At 41.4% G+C, this 18,222-nt stretch overlaps 1 protein-coding gene across 3 annotated transcripts in view; it reads right to left on the minus strand.

Annotated features, from left to right (window-relative positions):
• Positions 1 to 331: 331 nt before the first annotated feature.
• Positions 332 to 18,222, minus strand: part of lmbrd1 (LMBR1 domain containing 1) — a 211,099-nt gene continuing 193,208 nt past the window's right edge. For all 3 annotated transcript variants that reach the window (XM_052025185.1, XM_052025184.1, XM_052025186.1), the window contains 2 exons: positions 9,049 to 9,140; positions 332 to 987 (listed from right to left, as the gene is read on the minus strand). In XM_052025185.1, the coding sequence (XP_051881145.1) occupies positions 865 to 987; positions 9,049 to 9,140 (215 nt within the window). In that variant the 3' untranslated portion in view covers positions 332 to 864. The remainder of the gene's footprint in view (positions 988 to 9,048; positions 9,141 to 18,222) is intronic.

The following is an 18,222-nucleotide window of genomic DNA, read 5'->3' on the forward strand; positions in this document are numbered from 1 at the left end:
CTCCACATATTACTTTTATATAAGATGGCATCGTGGAACTATGTTAACTGTTCTAGTTATTTTGTCACAGGGATCAGGGGTACATATCACATTTTGTGGCCACAGTTCAACTTGTTTCCTTCACTTTAATGGCACTTCTAGCTGAAATGAAATTGGGAAGAATGAACAAAAGACCAAAAGCCACAGTGACATGCCTCACCACAGTCGATACACTCACTACTCATGCCGACACATGATGAATGACCAATGCATGTGAGATATTGGGATGTAGTCCATGTAACACTGTGGTTGACAGAAAACAGAAACAAAAATGAAAAAAATTAATCTCCCATATGTTTCAGTGGTAGTTTTATTATAAAATTAACTTCTACATCACATTAGATAATTTCTTTAAAACTGCTCAGCTGAACTTGACAGTCAGTGATTACCCAAGTTAAATTTACCATGAAAACTGTTCAACCAAAGCATACATTACACTAGTTAGTTTTGTATGCATCCACAAATTTAAAATAAGCATATTTCCCCCCAAGTCTGCAACTTAATAGTAAGAGGCAAAAAACACAATAAATGTAATTCCAGAGATTACGTGCAATGATTGGCAAATTATTTTGCTTCATTTGAGGCCATTTAAGAAAGATAGTGGCCCTTTCAAATGTCTTTGAAAAAGGTTGTCAGCTGAAGTTTTGAACTTAATACTTATAATTGCATGGATTTAATTTTATTCAACTCCACACATCACCTGCACCCCTTCTTCAAAGTTTTCACTCAAAAGAGGAACAAATGCAACACGTTTTCCACACCGGCTTAAACACTGCAATATAAAGATACTTTTCACACGAGAGCCAGAAGGTGTGCATCATGGAATTAAGCATGCTGTCTCTCCATGAAATCGTCATCACTGAAGTCTGAATCATCATCATCTATCTCCCCCTCAATGACTGATCGCTTTCCTTTACAACAGGAGATAATTAGCCCAATTAAGAAGACCTGCAGACAGAAAACAGTTACAATAATTGTAAATTTAAAAGGTGACATTTAAAACAAGAAGTGTCATGGTTATAATGCTCTGTAAAGTACAGAGATCACAGTGGAACCATATAGAATAAAACTAAACCAGATGTTACGTTTGTGCATAGGGATAACAATGTTATCATCAAGCATTCCCAGGCAAGGTAGGTGTAGTCACAGTGCAGTTCTCTAAATCATACCTCCAATAATAGCAAAAACATGAATTAACAAAAGACCTCCAACACAATCAGATGTCTCAAGGTGCCTAATGATATCAAACAAAAATATGAAGCCATGACATAGGGAAAAAAAAATCAGGAAAAGATGACTATAGAATAAGTCAGTGATGGGTTTTAAGAAGGAGACATAAGACTGCAGGTGCTGGGATCTGGAGCAAAAAAATGGACTGCTGAAGGAACTCAGCAGGTCAAGCAGCATCCGTGGAGACAAAGGATTAGTCAATGCTTCTGGTTGAGACCAATGCATCAGGTCTGGGTTTTAAGAAGCATTGTGAAAGGGACAGAGAGAGAGAAAAAGTGGAGAGGTTTAGGCAGAGAATTCCAGAGCACATTTGGAATAGAGTGGGAACGTTTTAGCGAGTGATTTCATTCTGAAATTAACATAACTTTTGTATTTAAATTTTAAATTTATAATTCTAACTCATGATATCTTTCAGAGCTTTAGTCAACAGTAAACTCGATGCCTGCCAGTGGAAGGTAACAGTTGATTTAGCAGTCTATTATGACTGGTTATCTGAGTAGGTGGTAATGTGTCAGCAGAGGCTGGTTAGAATTTGGCTAATCTGAGGGTTTAAGTATGCATACAAATATATAGGTTCACTCCCTTGCACAGCATTCCTCTTAAGTAGGCTACAAAAGTCAGAAATCTGGTACAGACTCAGAAGCTTGGTGCCCTTATTACTTGTGGTAATTCATGTAATCTGTAAACAGTATTTTCCTGTCAACTGTTTATTGATAGTCAGCATGACTTTATTAAAGTCTACAAAAGACTAAAATGTACCTATAATATGGACTAATTAACTTTTAGTAGATAACCTTAACAGTTGAAAACTAACTAGATAGCATGTAAATAGAAACCTTAACTAACTGAATACGTAAAATATGACAAGTGGTGGCAGGACAGGTTAGGTGCTGTAGCTGCAAGATGTGCGAGTTAGGCAATTGGGGGTTTACAGTGACCATCTCTGCACCAAACTCTGGCTTTTTGGAGTATAGGGTTGCTGAGCTGGAGTCTGATTTGCAGGCTTTACAAAGCACAAGGGAAAGGATATAATTAATGTTATTAGAGCAATTTGGCTTTGGCCAACAAATGGAACTAAGGGCCGACAAATCACCTGGACCCGAGAAGTATTTGTGAGGGTTATACGAACAACTATAACTCTAGAGGGAGAGAGAGAAAAGGAGGAATTGTAGGCCAGCTAGCCTAACATCTGTCATTGGAAAAGCGTCAGAATCCATTATTAAGGAAGTGATAGTAGAGTACTTACAAACACATAACATGATTAGGCAAAGTGTCAACACAGTTCTATGAAAGAAAATATTGTTTAATCAATGATTTAGAATCCTTTGAGGATATATTCAGTAAGGTAAATAAGAGTGCCATTGAAAGCTTTGTATTTGGGCTTTCCAAAGTATTCACATTAAAGGTTACTGCACAAAGAGAGGACTCATGAGTTGAGGATGATATATCAACATGGATAGAGGATTAGTTAACAGCTAGAAAACAAAATAGGGATTATGAGACATTTTCAAGTTGGCAAACTGTAACTAGTGGATTGCCTCAGACAATTGCAGTAAATTCTCTGCTTTTTGTAATCTATATTAGTATGTAGATGAAGGAACCAAGCATAATGCTTCCAAGCTTGCTGACAATAGAATGAGAGCTCAGAAAGTTACGTTTTGAGGACATGAATAATTGTCAACGTTCTTTTGCAAACTGTGAGTGGGGAAAAATATGGCAGATGGAATATGATGAGAAGAAACACAATGTTGTCCATTTTGGTATGAAGAATCAAAAAGTAGTATATCAGTGAAATGTTGAGAGACTATTAAATGTTGGTGTTCAAAGAGATCTAGGTGCTCTTGCACAATTAGCACAAAGTTAGCATTTTTTGGTTTTATTCTATAGGGATAGAGCATGAGAAAGGAAGTCTTGCAACCTTTGCTCATGACTTTGGTGAGATCATATTCAGGAATGGCTGCTGGATATTCCGGGGTTTAGATGTTTCAGAAGGGACAGGGGCGGAGTGGCTTTGCTGATCAGGGACAGTGTCACAGCTATAGAAAGGGAGGATGTCCTGGAGGAATCATCCACTGAGTCAGTGTGGGTGGAAGTCAGAAACAGAAAGGGAGCAATCACTCTTTTGGGAGTATTCTATAGACCCCGCAATAGCAGCAGAGATGCTGAGGAGCAGATCGGGAGGCAGATTTTGGAGAGATGCAAAAATAACAGGGTTGTTGTCATGGGTGATTTCAACTTCCCTAATATTGATTGGCACCTCCTTAGTGTAAAGGGGATAGATGGGATGGAGTTTGTTCAGTGTGTACAGGAAGGATTCCTGACACAGTATGTGGATAGGCCAACTAGATGAGAACCCATACTGGACCTGGTACTATGCAATAAGCCTGATCAGGTTTCAGATCTCTCGGTGGGAGAGCATTTTGGAAATAGTGACCATAACTCCTTCACCTTTACCATAGCCTTGGAGAGAGATAGGAGCAGACGATATGGGAAAGTATTTAACTGGGAGAGGGGGAATTATGACGCTATTAGTCAGGAACTTGGGAGTGTAAATTGGGAACAAATGTTCTTGGAGAAGTACACGGCGGAAATGTGGAGGTTGTTTAAGGAATACTTGCATGGGGCTCTGGATAAGTTTGTCCCATTGGGGCAGGGTAAGGATGGTAGAGTGAAAGAACCGTGGTTGACACGAGATGCAGAATATCTTGTCAAGAGGAAGAAAGAAGCTTATCTAAGGTTTAGAAAGCATGGATCAGACAGGGCTCTGGAGAGTTACAAGGTAGCCAGGAGGGAGCTTAAGAATGGACTTAGGAGAGCTAGAAGGGGGCATGAGAAGTCCTTGGCGAGTAGGATCAAGGAAAATCCCAAGGCGTTCTACACGTATGTGGAGAATAAGAGGATGACTAGAGTGAGGGTAGGACCGATCAGGGATAAAAAAGGAAACGTGCCTGGAGTCGGAAGAGGAAGGGGAGGTCCTTAATGAATACTTTGCTTTGGTATTCACCAGAGAGAGAGACCTTGACGTTTGTGAGGATGGGGTACGACAAGCTGATACGCTAGGGCATGTCGATGAGAGGGAAGAGAATGTGCTGGAACTATTGAAAAACATTAGTATAGATAAGTCACCGGGGCCAGACGGGAAATATCCAAGGTTATTACGAGAAGCTAGGGAAGAGATTGCTGCGCCTTTGGCGACAATCTTTGCATCCTCACTGGCCACAGGAGTAGTGCCAGATAATTGGAGGGTGGCAAATGTTGTTCCTTTGTTTAAGAAAGGAAGTAGGGATTACCCTGGGAATTACAGACCAGTGAGTCTTACTTCAGTAGGGGGCAAATTACTGGAGAAGATTCTTAGAGACAGGATTTATGGGCATTTAGAGAAGCATAGGCTGATTAGGGAGAGTTAGCATAGCTTTGTGAGAGGCCTCACGAGCCTGATTGAATTCTTTGAGGATGTGACAAAGTACATTGATGAAGGTAGAGCAGTGGATGTGGTGTACATGGATTTTAGTAAGGTGTTTGATAAGGTTCCTCATGGAAAGCTTATTCAGAAAGTCAGGAGGCATGGGATCCAGGGAAACTTGGCTGTGTGGATTCAGAACTGGCTCACCCATAGAAGACATCACCCATAGAGGGCGGTGGTAGATGGAGCGTATTCTGCCCGGAGGTCGGGGACCAGTGGTGTTCCGCAGGGATCTGTTCTGGGCCCCTGCTCTTTGTGATTTTTATAAATGACTTGGATGGGGATGTGGAAGGGTGGGTTAGTACGTTTGCTGATGATACAAAGGATGGTGGTGTTCTGGTTAGTGTAGAAGGTTGCTGTAGATTACAACAGGATATTGATAGAATGCAGAGCTGGGCTGAGAAGTGGCAGATGGAGTTCAACCCAGATAAGTGTGAAGTGAGACACTTTGGGAGATCAAATTCGAAGGCAGAATACAAGGTTAATGGCAGGACTCTTAGCAGTGTGGAGGATCAGAGGGATCTTGGGGTCCACATCCATAGATCCTTCAAGGTTGCCACGCAGGTCAATAGGGTTGTTAAGAAGGTATATGCAGTGTTGACCTTCATTAGTCGGAGTATTGAGTTCAAAAGCCATGAGGTGATGTGGCAGCTCTGTAGAACTTTGGTCAGGCCACACTTGGAGTATTGTGTTCAGTTCTGGTTGCCTCATTATAGAAAGGATGTGGAAGCTTTAGAGAGGGTGCAGAGGAGATTTACCAGGATGTCTGGATTGGAGAGCATGTCTTATGAGGATAAGTTGAGCAAGCTAGGGCTTTTCTCTTAGAAAAGGAGGATGACTTGATAGATTTGATGTGACTTGATAGAGGTGTACAAGATGATAAGAGGCATATGTCGAGAGGACAGTCAGAAATTTTTTCCCAGTGCGACAATGGCTAACACGAGGGGACATAATTTTAAGGTGACTGGAGGAAGGTATAAGGGGGATGTCAGGGGTAAGTTTTTTTACACAGAGAGTGGTGGGTGTGTGGAACGCACTGCTGGCAGAGGTTGTGGGGGCAGATACATTAGGGACATGTAAGAGACTCTTAGATAGACACATGAAATATAGAAAAATAGGGGGCTATGTGGGAGGGAAGGGTTAGATAGATCTTAGAGCAGGATAAAATGTCGACACAACATTGTGGGCCGAAGGGCCTGTACTGTGCTGTAGTGTTTTATGTTCTATATTCTAGTTTCCTTATTTAAGGGAAGATGTACCTGTCTTAGAGACAGTGCAACAAAGGTTCACCAGATTGATTTCTGGCTCGAGGGGCTTGTCGAATGAGAAAAGATCAAGCAGGTTGGGCATACAATTTCTGGTGTTCAGAGCAATGAGAAGAGATCTCATTGAAATATATAACAATCCAAGGTAGCTTTGATAGGGAAGATACTATGTGGATGTTTCTCACAGTATGGGAATATAGAATGAGAGGACATTGTTTCCTGCAAAATAACATTAGGAAACATTTCCTCTCTCAGGGTGAATCTCAGATGTTAGGAATGCACAGGAAGCTAGAATTGGAGGAGCAAAAAAAATGGAGGGGCTTAAAACAACAAAGATTTGCAATCAACCATTTACATTTTTCACATGCCATTCTTTTTTTCTTTCAATGTCAAATTTTACATATTTTAGTTTTTCAAACCTCATTATTAACATAATTACTTCTCATGTATGTTATTTTGGAAGTCTAGCCAAAGGTTTGCTGATGAAATTCAGCATTGGTTGGGGACCCTTTCTCTCAACATTGTTCTTGGTGTACCACTAGCGCAACTATTTATGGTGCTATGGACAGTAATCATCAAGAAAGCAGAAAGAATGCCTCTGTGACTGACATGAATAAACTGGAACCATGGTAAATGTACTTAAATCCCCTATTATTTCTGACATGAAATCTCAAAGGTGGCAAAAAACAGAACTGGACAGCTAGAAAATTGGTTTCTGGTGCCTTTCCCACCTCATTGCTCTGGAGTTACATTGGCTTTCTGGAATGTCTACAGTACAAAATCCATACTGATATTCAGAAGGAAAAACACGAAGAAATCGGCTATACCTTAAAGTTTTAACATTTCCGTAGAACCATACAGCATAAAACAGGCCCTTCAGCCCACCATGCTGTGCCGTCCATCAAACCACCCTCACACTATCTAACCCTTTCCTCCTGCATATCCCTCTATACCATATTCCTCCATATGCCTATCCAACAAACTCTTGAACCTGTCCAATGTATCTGCCTCCACCACCACCCCAGGCAGTGCATTCCATGCACCAACCACTCTCTGGGTGAAAAACCTCCTCCTGACATCTCCCCTGAACCTCCCACCCATAACCTTAAAGCCATGCCCTCTTATCTTAAGCATTGGTGCCCTGGGAAGGAGGCACTGACTGTCTACTCTATCTATTCCTCTCAATATTTTATATACCTCTATAATGTCTCCTCTCATCCTCCTCCTTTCCAGTGAATAAAGCCCTAGCACCTTAAACCTCTCCTCATATTCCATACACTCTAATCCAGGCAGCATCCTGGTAAATCTCCTCTGCACCCTCTCCAACGCCTCCACATCCTCCCTATAATGCTGTGACTGGAACCGAACACAGTACTCTAAGTGTGGTCTAACTAGAGTTTTGTAAAGCTGCATCATCACTTTGCGGCTCTTAAACTCAATCCCACGACTTACGAAAGCTAACATCCCATAGGCCTTCTTAACTGCTCTATCCACCTGTGAGGCAACTTTCAGTGAACTGTGAATATGAACCCCCAGATCCCTCTGCTCCTCTACACTGCCAAGTATCTTGCCACTTACCTTGTACTCTGCCCTGGAGTTTGTCCTTCCAAAGTGTACCACCTCACACGTCTCTGGATTGAACTCCATCTGCCACTTGTCAGCCCAGCTCTGCATCCTATCAATATCCCTCTGTAAGCTCTGACAGCCCTCCACACTATCCACAACACCGCTGATCTTAGTGTCGTCCGCAAACTTACTAACCCAGCCTTCCACCCCCTCATCTAAGTCATCTATAAATATCACAAAAAGTAGAGGTCTCAAAACCGATCCCTGCGGGACACCACTAGTCACTGCCCTCCAATCCGAGGGCACTCCCTCCACCACAACCCTCTGCTTTCTACAGGCAAGCCAATTCCTAATCCACACAGCCAAGCTTCCCTGGATCCCTTGGCCTCTGACCTTCTGAAGAAGCCTACCATGAGGTACCTTATCAAACGCCTTACTAAAATCCATATAGACCACATCCACCGCACTACCCTCATCAATCTTCCTCGTCACCTCCTCAAAGAACTCTATCAGGCTTGTGAGGCAAGATCTTCCCTTTACAAAGCCATGCTGGCTGTCCCTAATCAGTCCATGATTCTCTAGGTGTTCATAGATCCTGTCCCTTAGAATCCTTTCTAACAGCTTACCCACCACAGACATGAGACTCACCGGTCTGTAATTCCCTGGACTATCCCTACTACCTTTTTTGAACAAGGGGACAACATTCGCCACCCTCCAATCCTCCGGCACCATCCCTGTGGACAACGAGGACTCAAAGATCCTTACCAGCGGTTCAACAATCTCCTCCCTCGCCTCTCGAAGCAGCCTGGGGAATATCCCGTCAGGTCCCGGAGATTTATCTGCCTTGATATTATTTAACAACTTCAACACATCCTCTCTCTTGATATCTACAAACTAGAGAACATTACCCTTACCAGCACCCCCTTCCACATCATCAAGACCCCTCTCCTTGGTGAATACCGAAGAGAAGTATTCATTGAGAACTTCTCCCACTTCCGCTGGCTCCAGGCACATTCTCCCACCTTTGTCTTTAATCGGACCTACCTTTCCTCTAGCCATCCTCCTACCCTTCACATACGTGAAAAAGGCCTTGGGATTTTCCTTAATCCTACTAGCCAACGCCTTTTCATGTCCCCTTCTAGCACTCCTCAGCCCTTTCTTAAGTTCCTTCCTCGCTACTCTATATTCCTCACGGGCCCTGTCTGAACCTTGCTGCTTATACCTTATGTATGCTACCTTCTTCTCCCTAACTAGTCGTTCCACCTCTCTCGTCACCCACGGTTCCTTCACCCTGCCATTCCTTCTCTGCCTCACTGGGACATATTTATCTCTAACATCCTGCATAAGTTACAAAGGCTGACATTGTGCTACTGGCAAACTAATACTTTCTATTGATCTAAGCTTTGCTGCAAGCTTTAGAGGGATCAATTTGAATGTAAGAGCTTTTTAGCAACCAAATTATGACCGTAATAATAATGTACTTACTGCAATAAATGCCCAATTGCCAAAGTAGTAAACGACATTGAAGAACCAGAACTTGTGAAGGAAGAGATATGTCCGTGTCACTGTGCATTGATCTGAAGTTCAGAATAAAGATAACATTCAATGACTTGAAATCAAAAAGGTTGATGATTCTTGAGTAACATACATCACAACAGTAGTTTGATTTGCTTGTATTAATTTCTTCCCAGACCCAATTTCTTCTCTCATCCTGAATTTGCCAATCCATGCTGAGCACCCTTGAGCTTACTGTACAAGTGTTCACTCAAGCCCAAGTGGCACGTGGTTAGATTCCAGTATCATCACGATCAAAGCCGTTCTAACCCAATGACACCAAACTGCTATTGAATGAATCTGAATGGATTTCCCTCAAAAAGGACAGAAGTATAAGCTTACATCCTTATGTCAGTTAATTCAGGCAATTTGAACATGGAATCTCTGCTCACTACTGAAACCACGTGAACCAGCATTAAAGTCTTGCGACAATGGTTTTAGTCCGAAAGCATTTTCGTTCATTTTGCAGTGAGTACTTTATCAATTTAATTTTTCTACCTTGAAATATTCGTGATTGAAGGAAAAACCTGCAACTGACATGGCCCATTTTCCTATCACATATTAATAACAGCTGTTTCAGAAACAGACCATTAAATAATTCTCTATTATTACCAGGCTGAACAAATACAGCAACTATGCACTGTTGAATTGACTATGCCTATTCACTTATTTTCTCCATCAAACTGGCCTCAAAATATCAGTGTCATCAGAAGTACTTCAGAAAAAATTTAAATGCTGAGCCTCTCGAGACCCACATGGCTGGTTCTTCTCGCCTCACAAACAACTCCTAACCTACAAGAGTTGCAAAGTATCCATGACTTACGGGCTGCCGTGAAGTCCACTTTAATTGGCACTTGTGAAGAAACTCTTGGCTTCTCTAGCAATAAGAACCAGGACTGATTTGATGAGAATAAACAAGAGATCCAGGAGCTCATTACCCTTTACTCTGTACTGTTATTGTTTTTACCTGTACTACATCAATGGACTCTGACTAACCCAATGTAACTGCACTGTGTAATGAATTAACCTGTACGATCGGTATGCAAGACACTTGTACCTTGGTACAAGTGATAATAATAAACCAATACCAATACATACGGCATTCCTAGATGGAAAGTGCTACTTATGCCTCAGGGGGAAAAAAATCAACTTTAGTGACACCTGAAGGCAGAAATGCCAGAACCTCAGAAACTGATGATGATGGGAGAGGGTGCAGGAGACTCAGCCATTTGCTAACAACCATGAGACACTCGGGTTCTTCAACAATGTAAAGACTATGCACGGTCCAAATGTCTAAAGCCCCACATCACTGACAGCTAGGAAGTCAATGCCTGCTGGAAAGAACACTTGGAAGTCTTGTTCAACTGCAACTCTCTCCTTGACTTGAAATACAATGACTTTATCTCCAACAATCTGGACCCACCTTGACAATATTCTTGACCAACAAGACATCAAAAAGGGCACACCCCAGCTAAAAATAATAAGGCCTTGGCAACAAGATGGTATCCTCCCTGAAATTGCAAAATGCGACAGTGAAGAGCTTCAGTCACAAATTCACTCCCTAATTGCCTGCATCTGGGGAGATACTGTAATAGTGACCATCTTTAAGAAAGGAGGTGAGTCTGACTGTTGTGACTGCAGACATGTTACCCTGGTCTCCAGTACAGGAAGAGTCATTGCCAGGGTCTTTCTCAAGTGTGAATTCTGTTCATAAGAGGCACAGTGGATGTGCTACAACTCCAAGAGAAATTTAATTTTTCATTCTTACTTTAAGGCTTGTAGTAATGTAGGCCAATTCCAATCCCAAAGGACATCCTTCTGACAGGCATGGACAGGCAGAGCTGAAGTATCCAAGACTACTGCAGATATAACACTCCATGAGGGAGTGAGCTGCAAACTGGTCTCAGATAATTATAAGTAATTTACCCAGGTTTGCTAATTGAGAAAAATTGTACCAATGGAGTATAATGTCGGGAAAATATGAGGTTATACCTTCTTGCAGAAAACACGGAAAATGTAAACACTGAATAAACAATAAATGTTTCTGTACACGAGGGATCCAGATGTACTGGTTCACAATATGCAGAAAGCAAACTTGCAGGTTGTGAGTAATCCTTTATTATGAATGGGTTCAAATATGTTAGTAAGGAAATCTAACTGAGACAGCAGGAAGTTTTCTGGTGAGCATTAGAGTTATTCATGAGTTACGGAATTATGTGGATAGCAGGCATTTATTCAAACAAGAACCACTCATCAAAACAAAATGGGTTACAATTTAACTTCCACTGACACTTAAAGTCCATCAAAACCAGTCACTGATGTGGGACATTCTGATTCTGTACCATTGTAACTGCACAGGGGAAGACTAGGTGACTGATTTGCAGAGCACCAGCACTTTGTCCACAACGACCACCCGGAGCTCCCAGTTGTGTATCATTTCAATTGCCCTTCCCATTCCCATACTGACTTGTCCACCCTCGGCCCAACACAAACTAGAGGTACAATGCCTCACATTCTGCCTTGGTAGTCCACAACTCAATGGTATGAACATTATATTTTCCAATTTCAGGTAACCCTCACCTTCGGTGTGTTTCCCACCCTGCCCTCCTCTCTTTCTTCTTCAGATCCTCCTCTGGTCCTCCCATTTTTGTTCCCTTTCCTCAGGGCCGCCACATCACTCATTTTCAGCCCCCTCCCCCTCCTGGTTTCATCCACCCACCACCCACACACCTCATCCACTGGCTTTCCCCTCCCCCATCTGGTTCTGGTTCCATCTACCCTGCACCTCTCCCCTAATGGTTCCCATTATCACCTCCTTTACTTATCAGATTCCAGTACTGGTAGACTTTGTCTTCCTGAATAATCACTCTCCTAGTTGTCACCACCTTCAACCTCCCCTCCCCCCTACCTAACTCCCTCTGCCTTTTTTGGTCTGCCTCCATCTCCTAACTGCACCTCTCCCCCTCCCTTACCTGGCTTGATCTGCCCATCATCCTTCATCCCTCCATAGTCCACCAATCACCCACTGGGCCCGGTCTAACCACTTCCCCTCTCCTCTTTAATCAAGCAGTTTTCCCTCTCCATCCTGAGTCCCGTTGAAGGGTTTTGACCTGACATGTCAAAAATTCCTTTCACTCTACAGATCCTGCTCGGCCTGCTGAGTTTCTCCAACAGATTGTTTGTTGCGCCAGATTCCAGCATCTGCCGTCTCTTGTGTCTCCACAATTAATGTTCATGTTAATCAGCCCTCATCAAAACCCTCATGATAAGATGAGAAGACAATACAGGCCATCTCCTGTATTAACATATTGCCAAAGACATATCCCTGCCACTTAATACACAGTTTGGGACATGTCTGCTTTGTCATTTAATAATCTGGTTGTTTGTATTTATAGGGAGCCATCCCTCAACACTTGTTACAAAAGAGGTATATTTTGGGTGTCTGGTGTTTTGAATTGGGATATTCAAAGTGGTTTTGCTGGTTGGGATGTGCTCCCATTGTAAATATGTAATTCTGCAAAGTTACTTGTCTAAACTCAAAATTTTAAAAGTTAAGTCGGTAATTATAGCCATTTAAACTGTAGTTAATCATTTATTGTTGTCTTTGTGTTCAAGAAGTATAAAACATCACTGTAGCGTTGAGTGTTATGAGAGGAGGAATAGATTCTTTTGTCTGTCTATGTTGAATAAAGGCCTTTTACATCTGCCAGATTCCAGTCTCCAGTGACGCAGTCAGAGTCAGAACAGAGAAGACACATTTGGAATCTTGTGTGCAGTTTTAGTCTTTAGGGAAGGGAAGATGTGCTTGTCAGTGGAGTGTGGTTTCACTAGGTACGTTGCTGGGACAGGGCTCCTGTGCTATGAAGGTAGTCTGAGTAACACTGGCCTACACTCTGAAGTGTAGCAAAATGGAATGTGAAATACTAAAGCATAAAATGTATTGAGAGGGGACAGACAGAGTAAATGTTGAGGGGCTGTCCTAGCTGGAGAGTCTTGAAACTTGAGTTAGAGTCCAAAATGGCGAATCCCTCATCCTGAGACAGAGATGAGAAGCAACTACAAAGCAGGTTGTAAATCTCTCTAGTTCTCCACCTCAAGGCCATGGATGCTCAGTTTTTGACTACATTCAAAGTGATAACCTAAAGTTTTTTGGACTCTTAATTGAAATGGGAATCTGACAGGAAAGCAGACTTCAGGCATGGGATTAGCCATGATATAGAATGTTGAAAGAACCTCAAGAACTATTATGGGCTATTCCTCCTTCTATTTCTTGGATTCTCAAATAACTTAGAAGCTTACTAAATGGGCAGTCAAGGTGAAGGTGCTCCTTCAGTGTACTATACATACACAAATTACTCAGGAAGTTATCCATTTATTTATAAAATCCAATAAATCTTAAAAAAAACAAGGAAAATAGGGAAGTCACCTCTATCTGGGTTACATCGAGAATTTTGAATAGATATTCAGAAAGAATGGTGCAATTTCTAACCTTTTTAGGTTACATCTTATTGCTACAATGCAGGGCCAGCTCTGAATCATGGTAACTGCCAAGTATATAGATAACACTAGTGGGATTTTGATTTTAATTAATTGTTTGAGAACTGAAATAACTATGTTCTCTAGTAGAACAAGTTTGCAGGGGGAGGCATTAATAGAAGAACCAGCATTATACAGATAAAATCTATTTTTGAAAAAAGTTGTGTTCATAAGTTTTGTTAATAATCCTCTTGGATTATTAATTTAGACTGACAGTCTAAAATATTATTGTAATACATGTTATTATATATTTGCTTAAAAATGCATAATTTAAATGGTTGTACTTTTAAAAATGTACCCGATTTCAATATTACCAGTGCAGTAATTTAGTCAAATAATTTAATGAAGACATTGATTTTTAGATATTAAAATATTGTGCTTTATATCATGACATACATGGGAAGAACAAATGATCATTCACTAAGTTATAACTTATACTTTATTTGCTTCCTGAGCAGCTGTTGCTTCATTATCCTTCATTAAAGATCAATAGTTTATCTATAGCCCCAAATATTTTCAAGATAACATGCATGAATCCCCTGGAGTTATGGTATGAGAATTCAATGTATGCTAGGAATGACTTACTTATCATACTTACCAAATATCCTATGGTCCTTTAATTATCCATTGGATGCAAGCTAACAAAATTCCAAAGGGCAATTTGCACAATGGAAACTTGCTTCAAGGAAGTTATCTACCAGTCAAGTAAATCTCACATTATATTCTGTTAAGAAGGGCACAGAGTTTTTATTCCTTCAATCAAAATTACAGAAACAGAAAAGGCTAAGTTATTTCTTTTTGCTTGATGATAATACATCTTAATGTTTTCACATGCTTTTTGTAAATATTTGAAACAAACTTATCAGTCAGGATTTCTGGGTGAGGGCACTAGCTGTAGACCAGCAAAGGCCCCCGTATTTCTTTCATATCTAGGGATTCAGGTCAAATGGCTCTCTGTATTCAGACCCCTCTATGTGTGTAAAGGCAGTATGCCCCTGATTCCAGCCTGACTTGGCCCAATGGCAGAGAGATGGAGAGAGAAGGAGCTCTCCAACACCTTCTCAAGTGCAATCAGGGATGGACAACAATTGCTGATCTTACCAGTATAGGTGGTGATAAAGGAATTGACCTCCAGGAGCTATGCTGGCAGGAATAAAGAATTGTGAATGTGAAAGTATAATATGTAAAGGTAAGAACTTGCATTTACTACTGACATATCAGATAATCTGCAACAGCATGATGGAGCTCTCACTTTTCCATATTCACAGTAAGCTAAAGGCATCACATGTTATGGGAATAGGGAGAATTTGGAACTAAGAGAGAGGATTAGCCATGATCATACAGAAAGGCAGAGTAGGTTTGAAGAGCTGAATGTCCTGTGATTACACCAGCTATCTTATCTTCCCCAGCCTGCTCCTAAAAGGTACAAAAGAAAATTATTTTTCAGTTTGAACAGGAACACTGGCCTTAGTGAAAGAGATGTTTGCTTGATAAAGTGGTTGGAAATGACAATGTATGGAATTACTTGTTTGCTCAACTGTTCCCAGGTTGGATAGCTAAAGAAAATAAGTTTTGTGGGCGTTTATCTGAGGTAAACAAGATCCATCATGCTAGCTAGCTTACTTAATTGGGCAAGTGAGGTGGTGGGCATAGTTGAAGTAGCGATTTAATTATAGATCTCCCACCTATAAATTCAACCATTAATGCAGGCAGCCCAGAATAATAATTATGGGAAAGCAAGGAGAAGGCTGACCTAATATCAACACCCCATCATGAAGACAGCTCAAAGACTGTAAAGACTAAACTGTAAAAGCTGTGAAGAGAGAGAGATAAATTTGTTTTCACTTTAAACAAACTCCATTATTCCTCTATCCTCTGGGTGATCTGTGACCTTGAGAATTTAAAAATTTTGCAGTCTATACTTTCCAACTAAGGGCTAGCTATTGTTTCTGCCCTTATCACTGCAGCACTCTGAATGATACATGTGCAGGACAAGGAGGAGAAGGAAACAACAACTCTGAAAGTAATTAGCCAGAGGCTGATGTAATGGTGAAAGGACATCTTTCCCTGCAGATACCAGGAGAGATACTGATAACTTGAGGGCAGAAGGAATTAGAAGGGTGTGTTGCATATGAGGGCACCTGGCACTCACGAAGTGTAGTCACAGGGAAAGAAAATATACTGTAGTGACTCCATGCAGGATAACTGTCCTGGAAGAATAAGATGAAGACCACTAGAGGAAAGCAATCAGGAGGAAACTCGTGGAACAGTGGAAAAAGCACAAGCAGAACCTGGTGGTGGAGAGCTTTGGAAACCAGAGGCCCAAAGTGATCTTTTCCTCCAAAACCAGCTATAGTCACCGCAACATTTTCCCAATTACTTAAATTATATATCTCAACTTATTTTGTGTCAACTTAATTTCCATTTGAATGAATTAATACTCTCCATAGAGTTGGTTCCATATATTAACCACTTACTGAAATATTACATTTGAGAGTCTATATGCTGCAAATTAATTTACTGTCTCATGCCTTACTAAAGCATAAAATGCACATTTTAGGATGGAAGAGGGAAGAGAGGTGGGGATCTGGAGGTGGGGAGAAATTATCCCACGGAAAATGCAAAGGTAATCTACCTTTTAATATTACAATGTTTTGTTCCCATCATAGATATTAGGCTGTCTTTGGTATGATTACAAGTTGCATAGGTTTAGAAGACCCACTATACCAGCACACGCAAAATTAATCTACATGAAGTTTCAGACTTTTTTCAATATGATCTGATCCTTATACACTTTAATCTCTATATGTTTTAATCCAATTATCAGATATACAGTATATTTACTCCATCTTTCTTTTTACCAGACAGCTGATTAACACAAGTTTTTACAATGGATATTCATTCAACATACCTGCCACTCTTTTGGAATAGGTGAGGAAAAGGGATTGTGGGGTTGGATGGATGATATGTGTCACATTTGTAACTTTATTGAAGTGGAATCAATATATTCTTGGCCTCTGCACCCGGAACAAGTAAAATAATTTCCTTACAGCAACCTATGCTTTTCAATCCCAGGGGGACCAACATACCGGTGGGGAGGTTTGCTAAGGCTACTGGGGAGAGTTTACACTAGAATTGTTGGGGGGTGGGAGAGACTGGGGAAGAGGTGTTTGGCTCTCAAATAGAGGAGGCTAGGACTAAGTACCATAGGCAGGTGATACAGAAGGGACGTGTTCAGACAGGCTTGAGATGTGTCTGTTTTAACGCAAGGAGTGTTGTGAACAAGGCAGATGAGCTTAGAGCTTGGATCGATACTTGGAGCTATGATGTGGTGGCCATTACAGAGACTTGGATGGCTCCGGGGCTGGAATGGTTGATTCAAGTGCCGGGTTTTAGATGTTTCAGGAAGGACAGGGAGGGAGGCAAGAGAGGTGGAGGAGTGGCACTGTTGATCAGAGATAGTGTCACGGCTGCGGAAAAGGTGAACGTTGCGGAGGGATTGTCTACAGAGTCTCCGTGGGTGGAGATTAGGAACAGGAAGGGCTCGATAACTTTGCTGGGTGTTTTTTATAGGCCGCCCAATAGTGACAGGGATATTGAGGAGCAGATAGGGAAGCAGATCCTAGAAAGGTGTCAGAATAACAGAGTTGTTGTGATGGGGGAATTTAATTTCCCAAACATCGATTGGCATCTCCAGACAGTGAGGGGTTTAGATGGGGTGGAGTTTGTTAGGTGTGTTCAGGAAGGGTTCTTGACACAGTATGTAGATAGACCTACAAGAGGAGAGGCTGTGCTTGATTTGATATTGGAAAATGAACCTGGTCAGGTGTCAGATCTCTCAGTGGGTGAACATTTTGGTGTTAGTGATCATAATTCTATCTCTTTTACGTTAGCACTGGAGAGGGATAGGAACAGACAGGCTAGAAAGGTGTTTACTTGGAGTAAAGGGAAATATGAGGCTCTCAGGCAGGAAATTGGAAGATTAAATTGGGAACAGATGTTCTCTGGGAAAAGTACGGAAGATATATGGCAAATATTCAGGGGGTATTTGTGTGGAGCTCTGCATAGACATGTCCCGATGAGACAGGGGAGTCATGATAGGATACAGGAACCGTGGTGTACGAAGGCTATAATAAATCTAGTCAAAAGGAAAAGAAAAGCATACAAAAGGTACAGAGAGCTAGGTAATGTTAGATATCTGGAGAAGTAGAAGGCTAAAAGGAAGGAACTTAAGAAAGAGATTAGGAGAGCCAGAAGGGGACATGAGAAGGCCTTGGCGGGCAGGATTACGGAAAACCCCAAGGCGTTCTACAAGTATGTGAAGAGTAAGAGGATAAGATGCGAAAGGATAGGGCCTATCAAGTGCAGCAGTGGGAAAGTGTGTATGGGTCCGGAATAGCGGAGGTACTTAATTAATACTTTACGTCAGTATTTACCACAGAAAAAAAAGATCTGGGGGATTGTAGTGGGGACTTCCAGCGGCCTGAAAAGCTTGAGCATGTAGATATTAGAAAAGAGATGATGCTGAAACTTTTGGAAAGCATCAAGTTAGGTAAGTCACCGGGACCG

Source organism: Pristis pectinata, chromosome 10 (assembly GCF_009764475.1).
Source record: "Pristis pectinata isolate sPriPec2 chromosome 10, sPriPec2.1.pri, whole genome shotgun sequence".
In the NCBI taxonomy this organism is placed as follows: Eukaryota; Metazoa; Chordata; class Chondrichthyes; order Rhinopristiformes; family Pristidae; genus Pristis; species Pristis pectinata.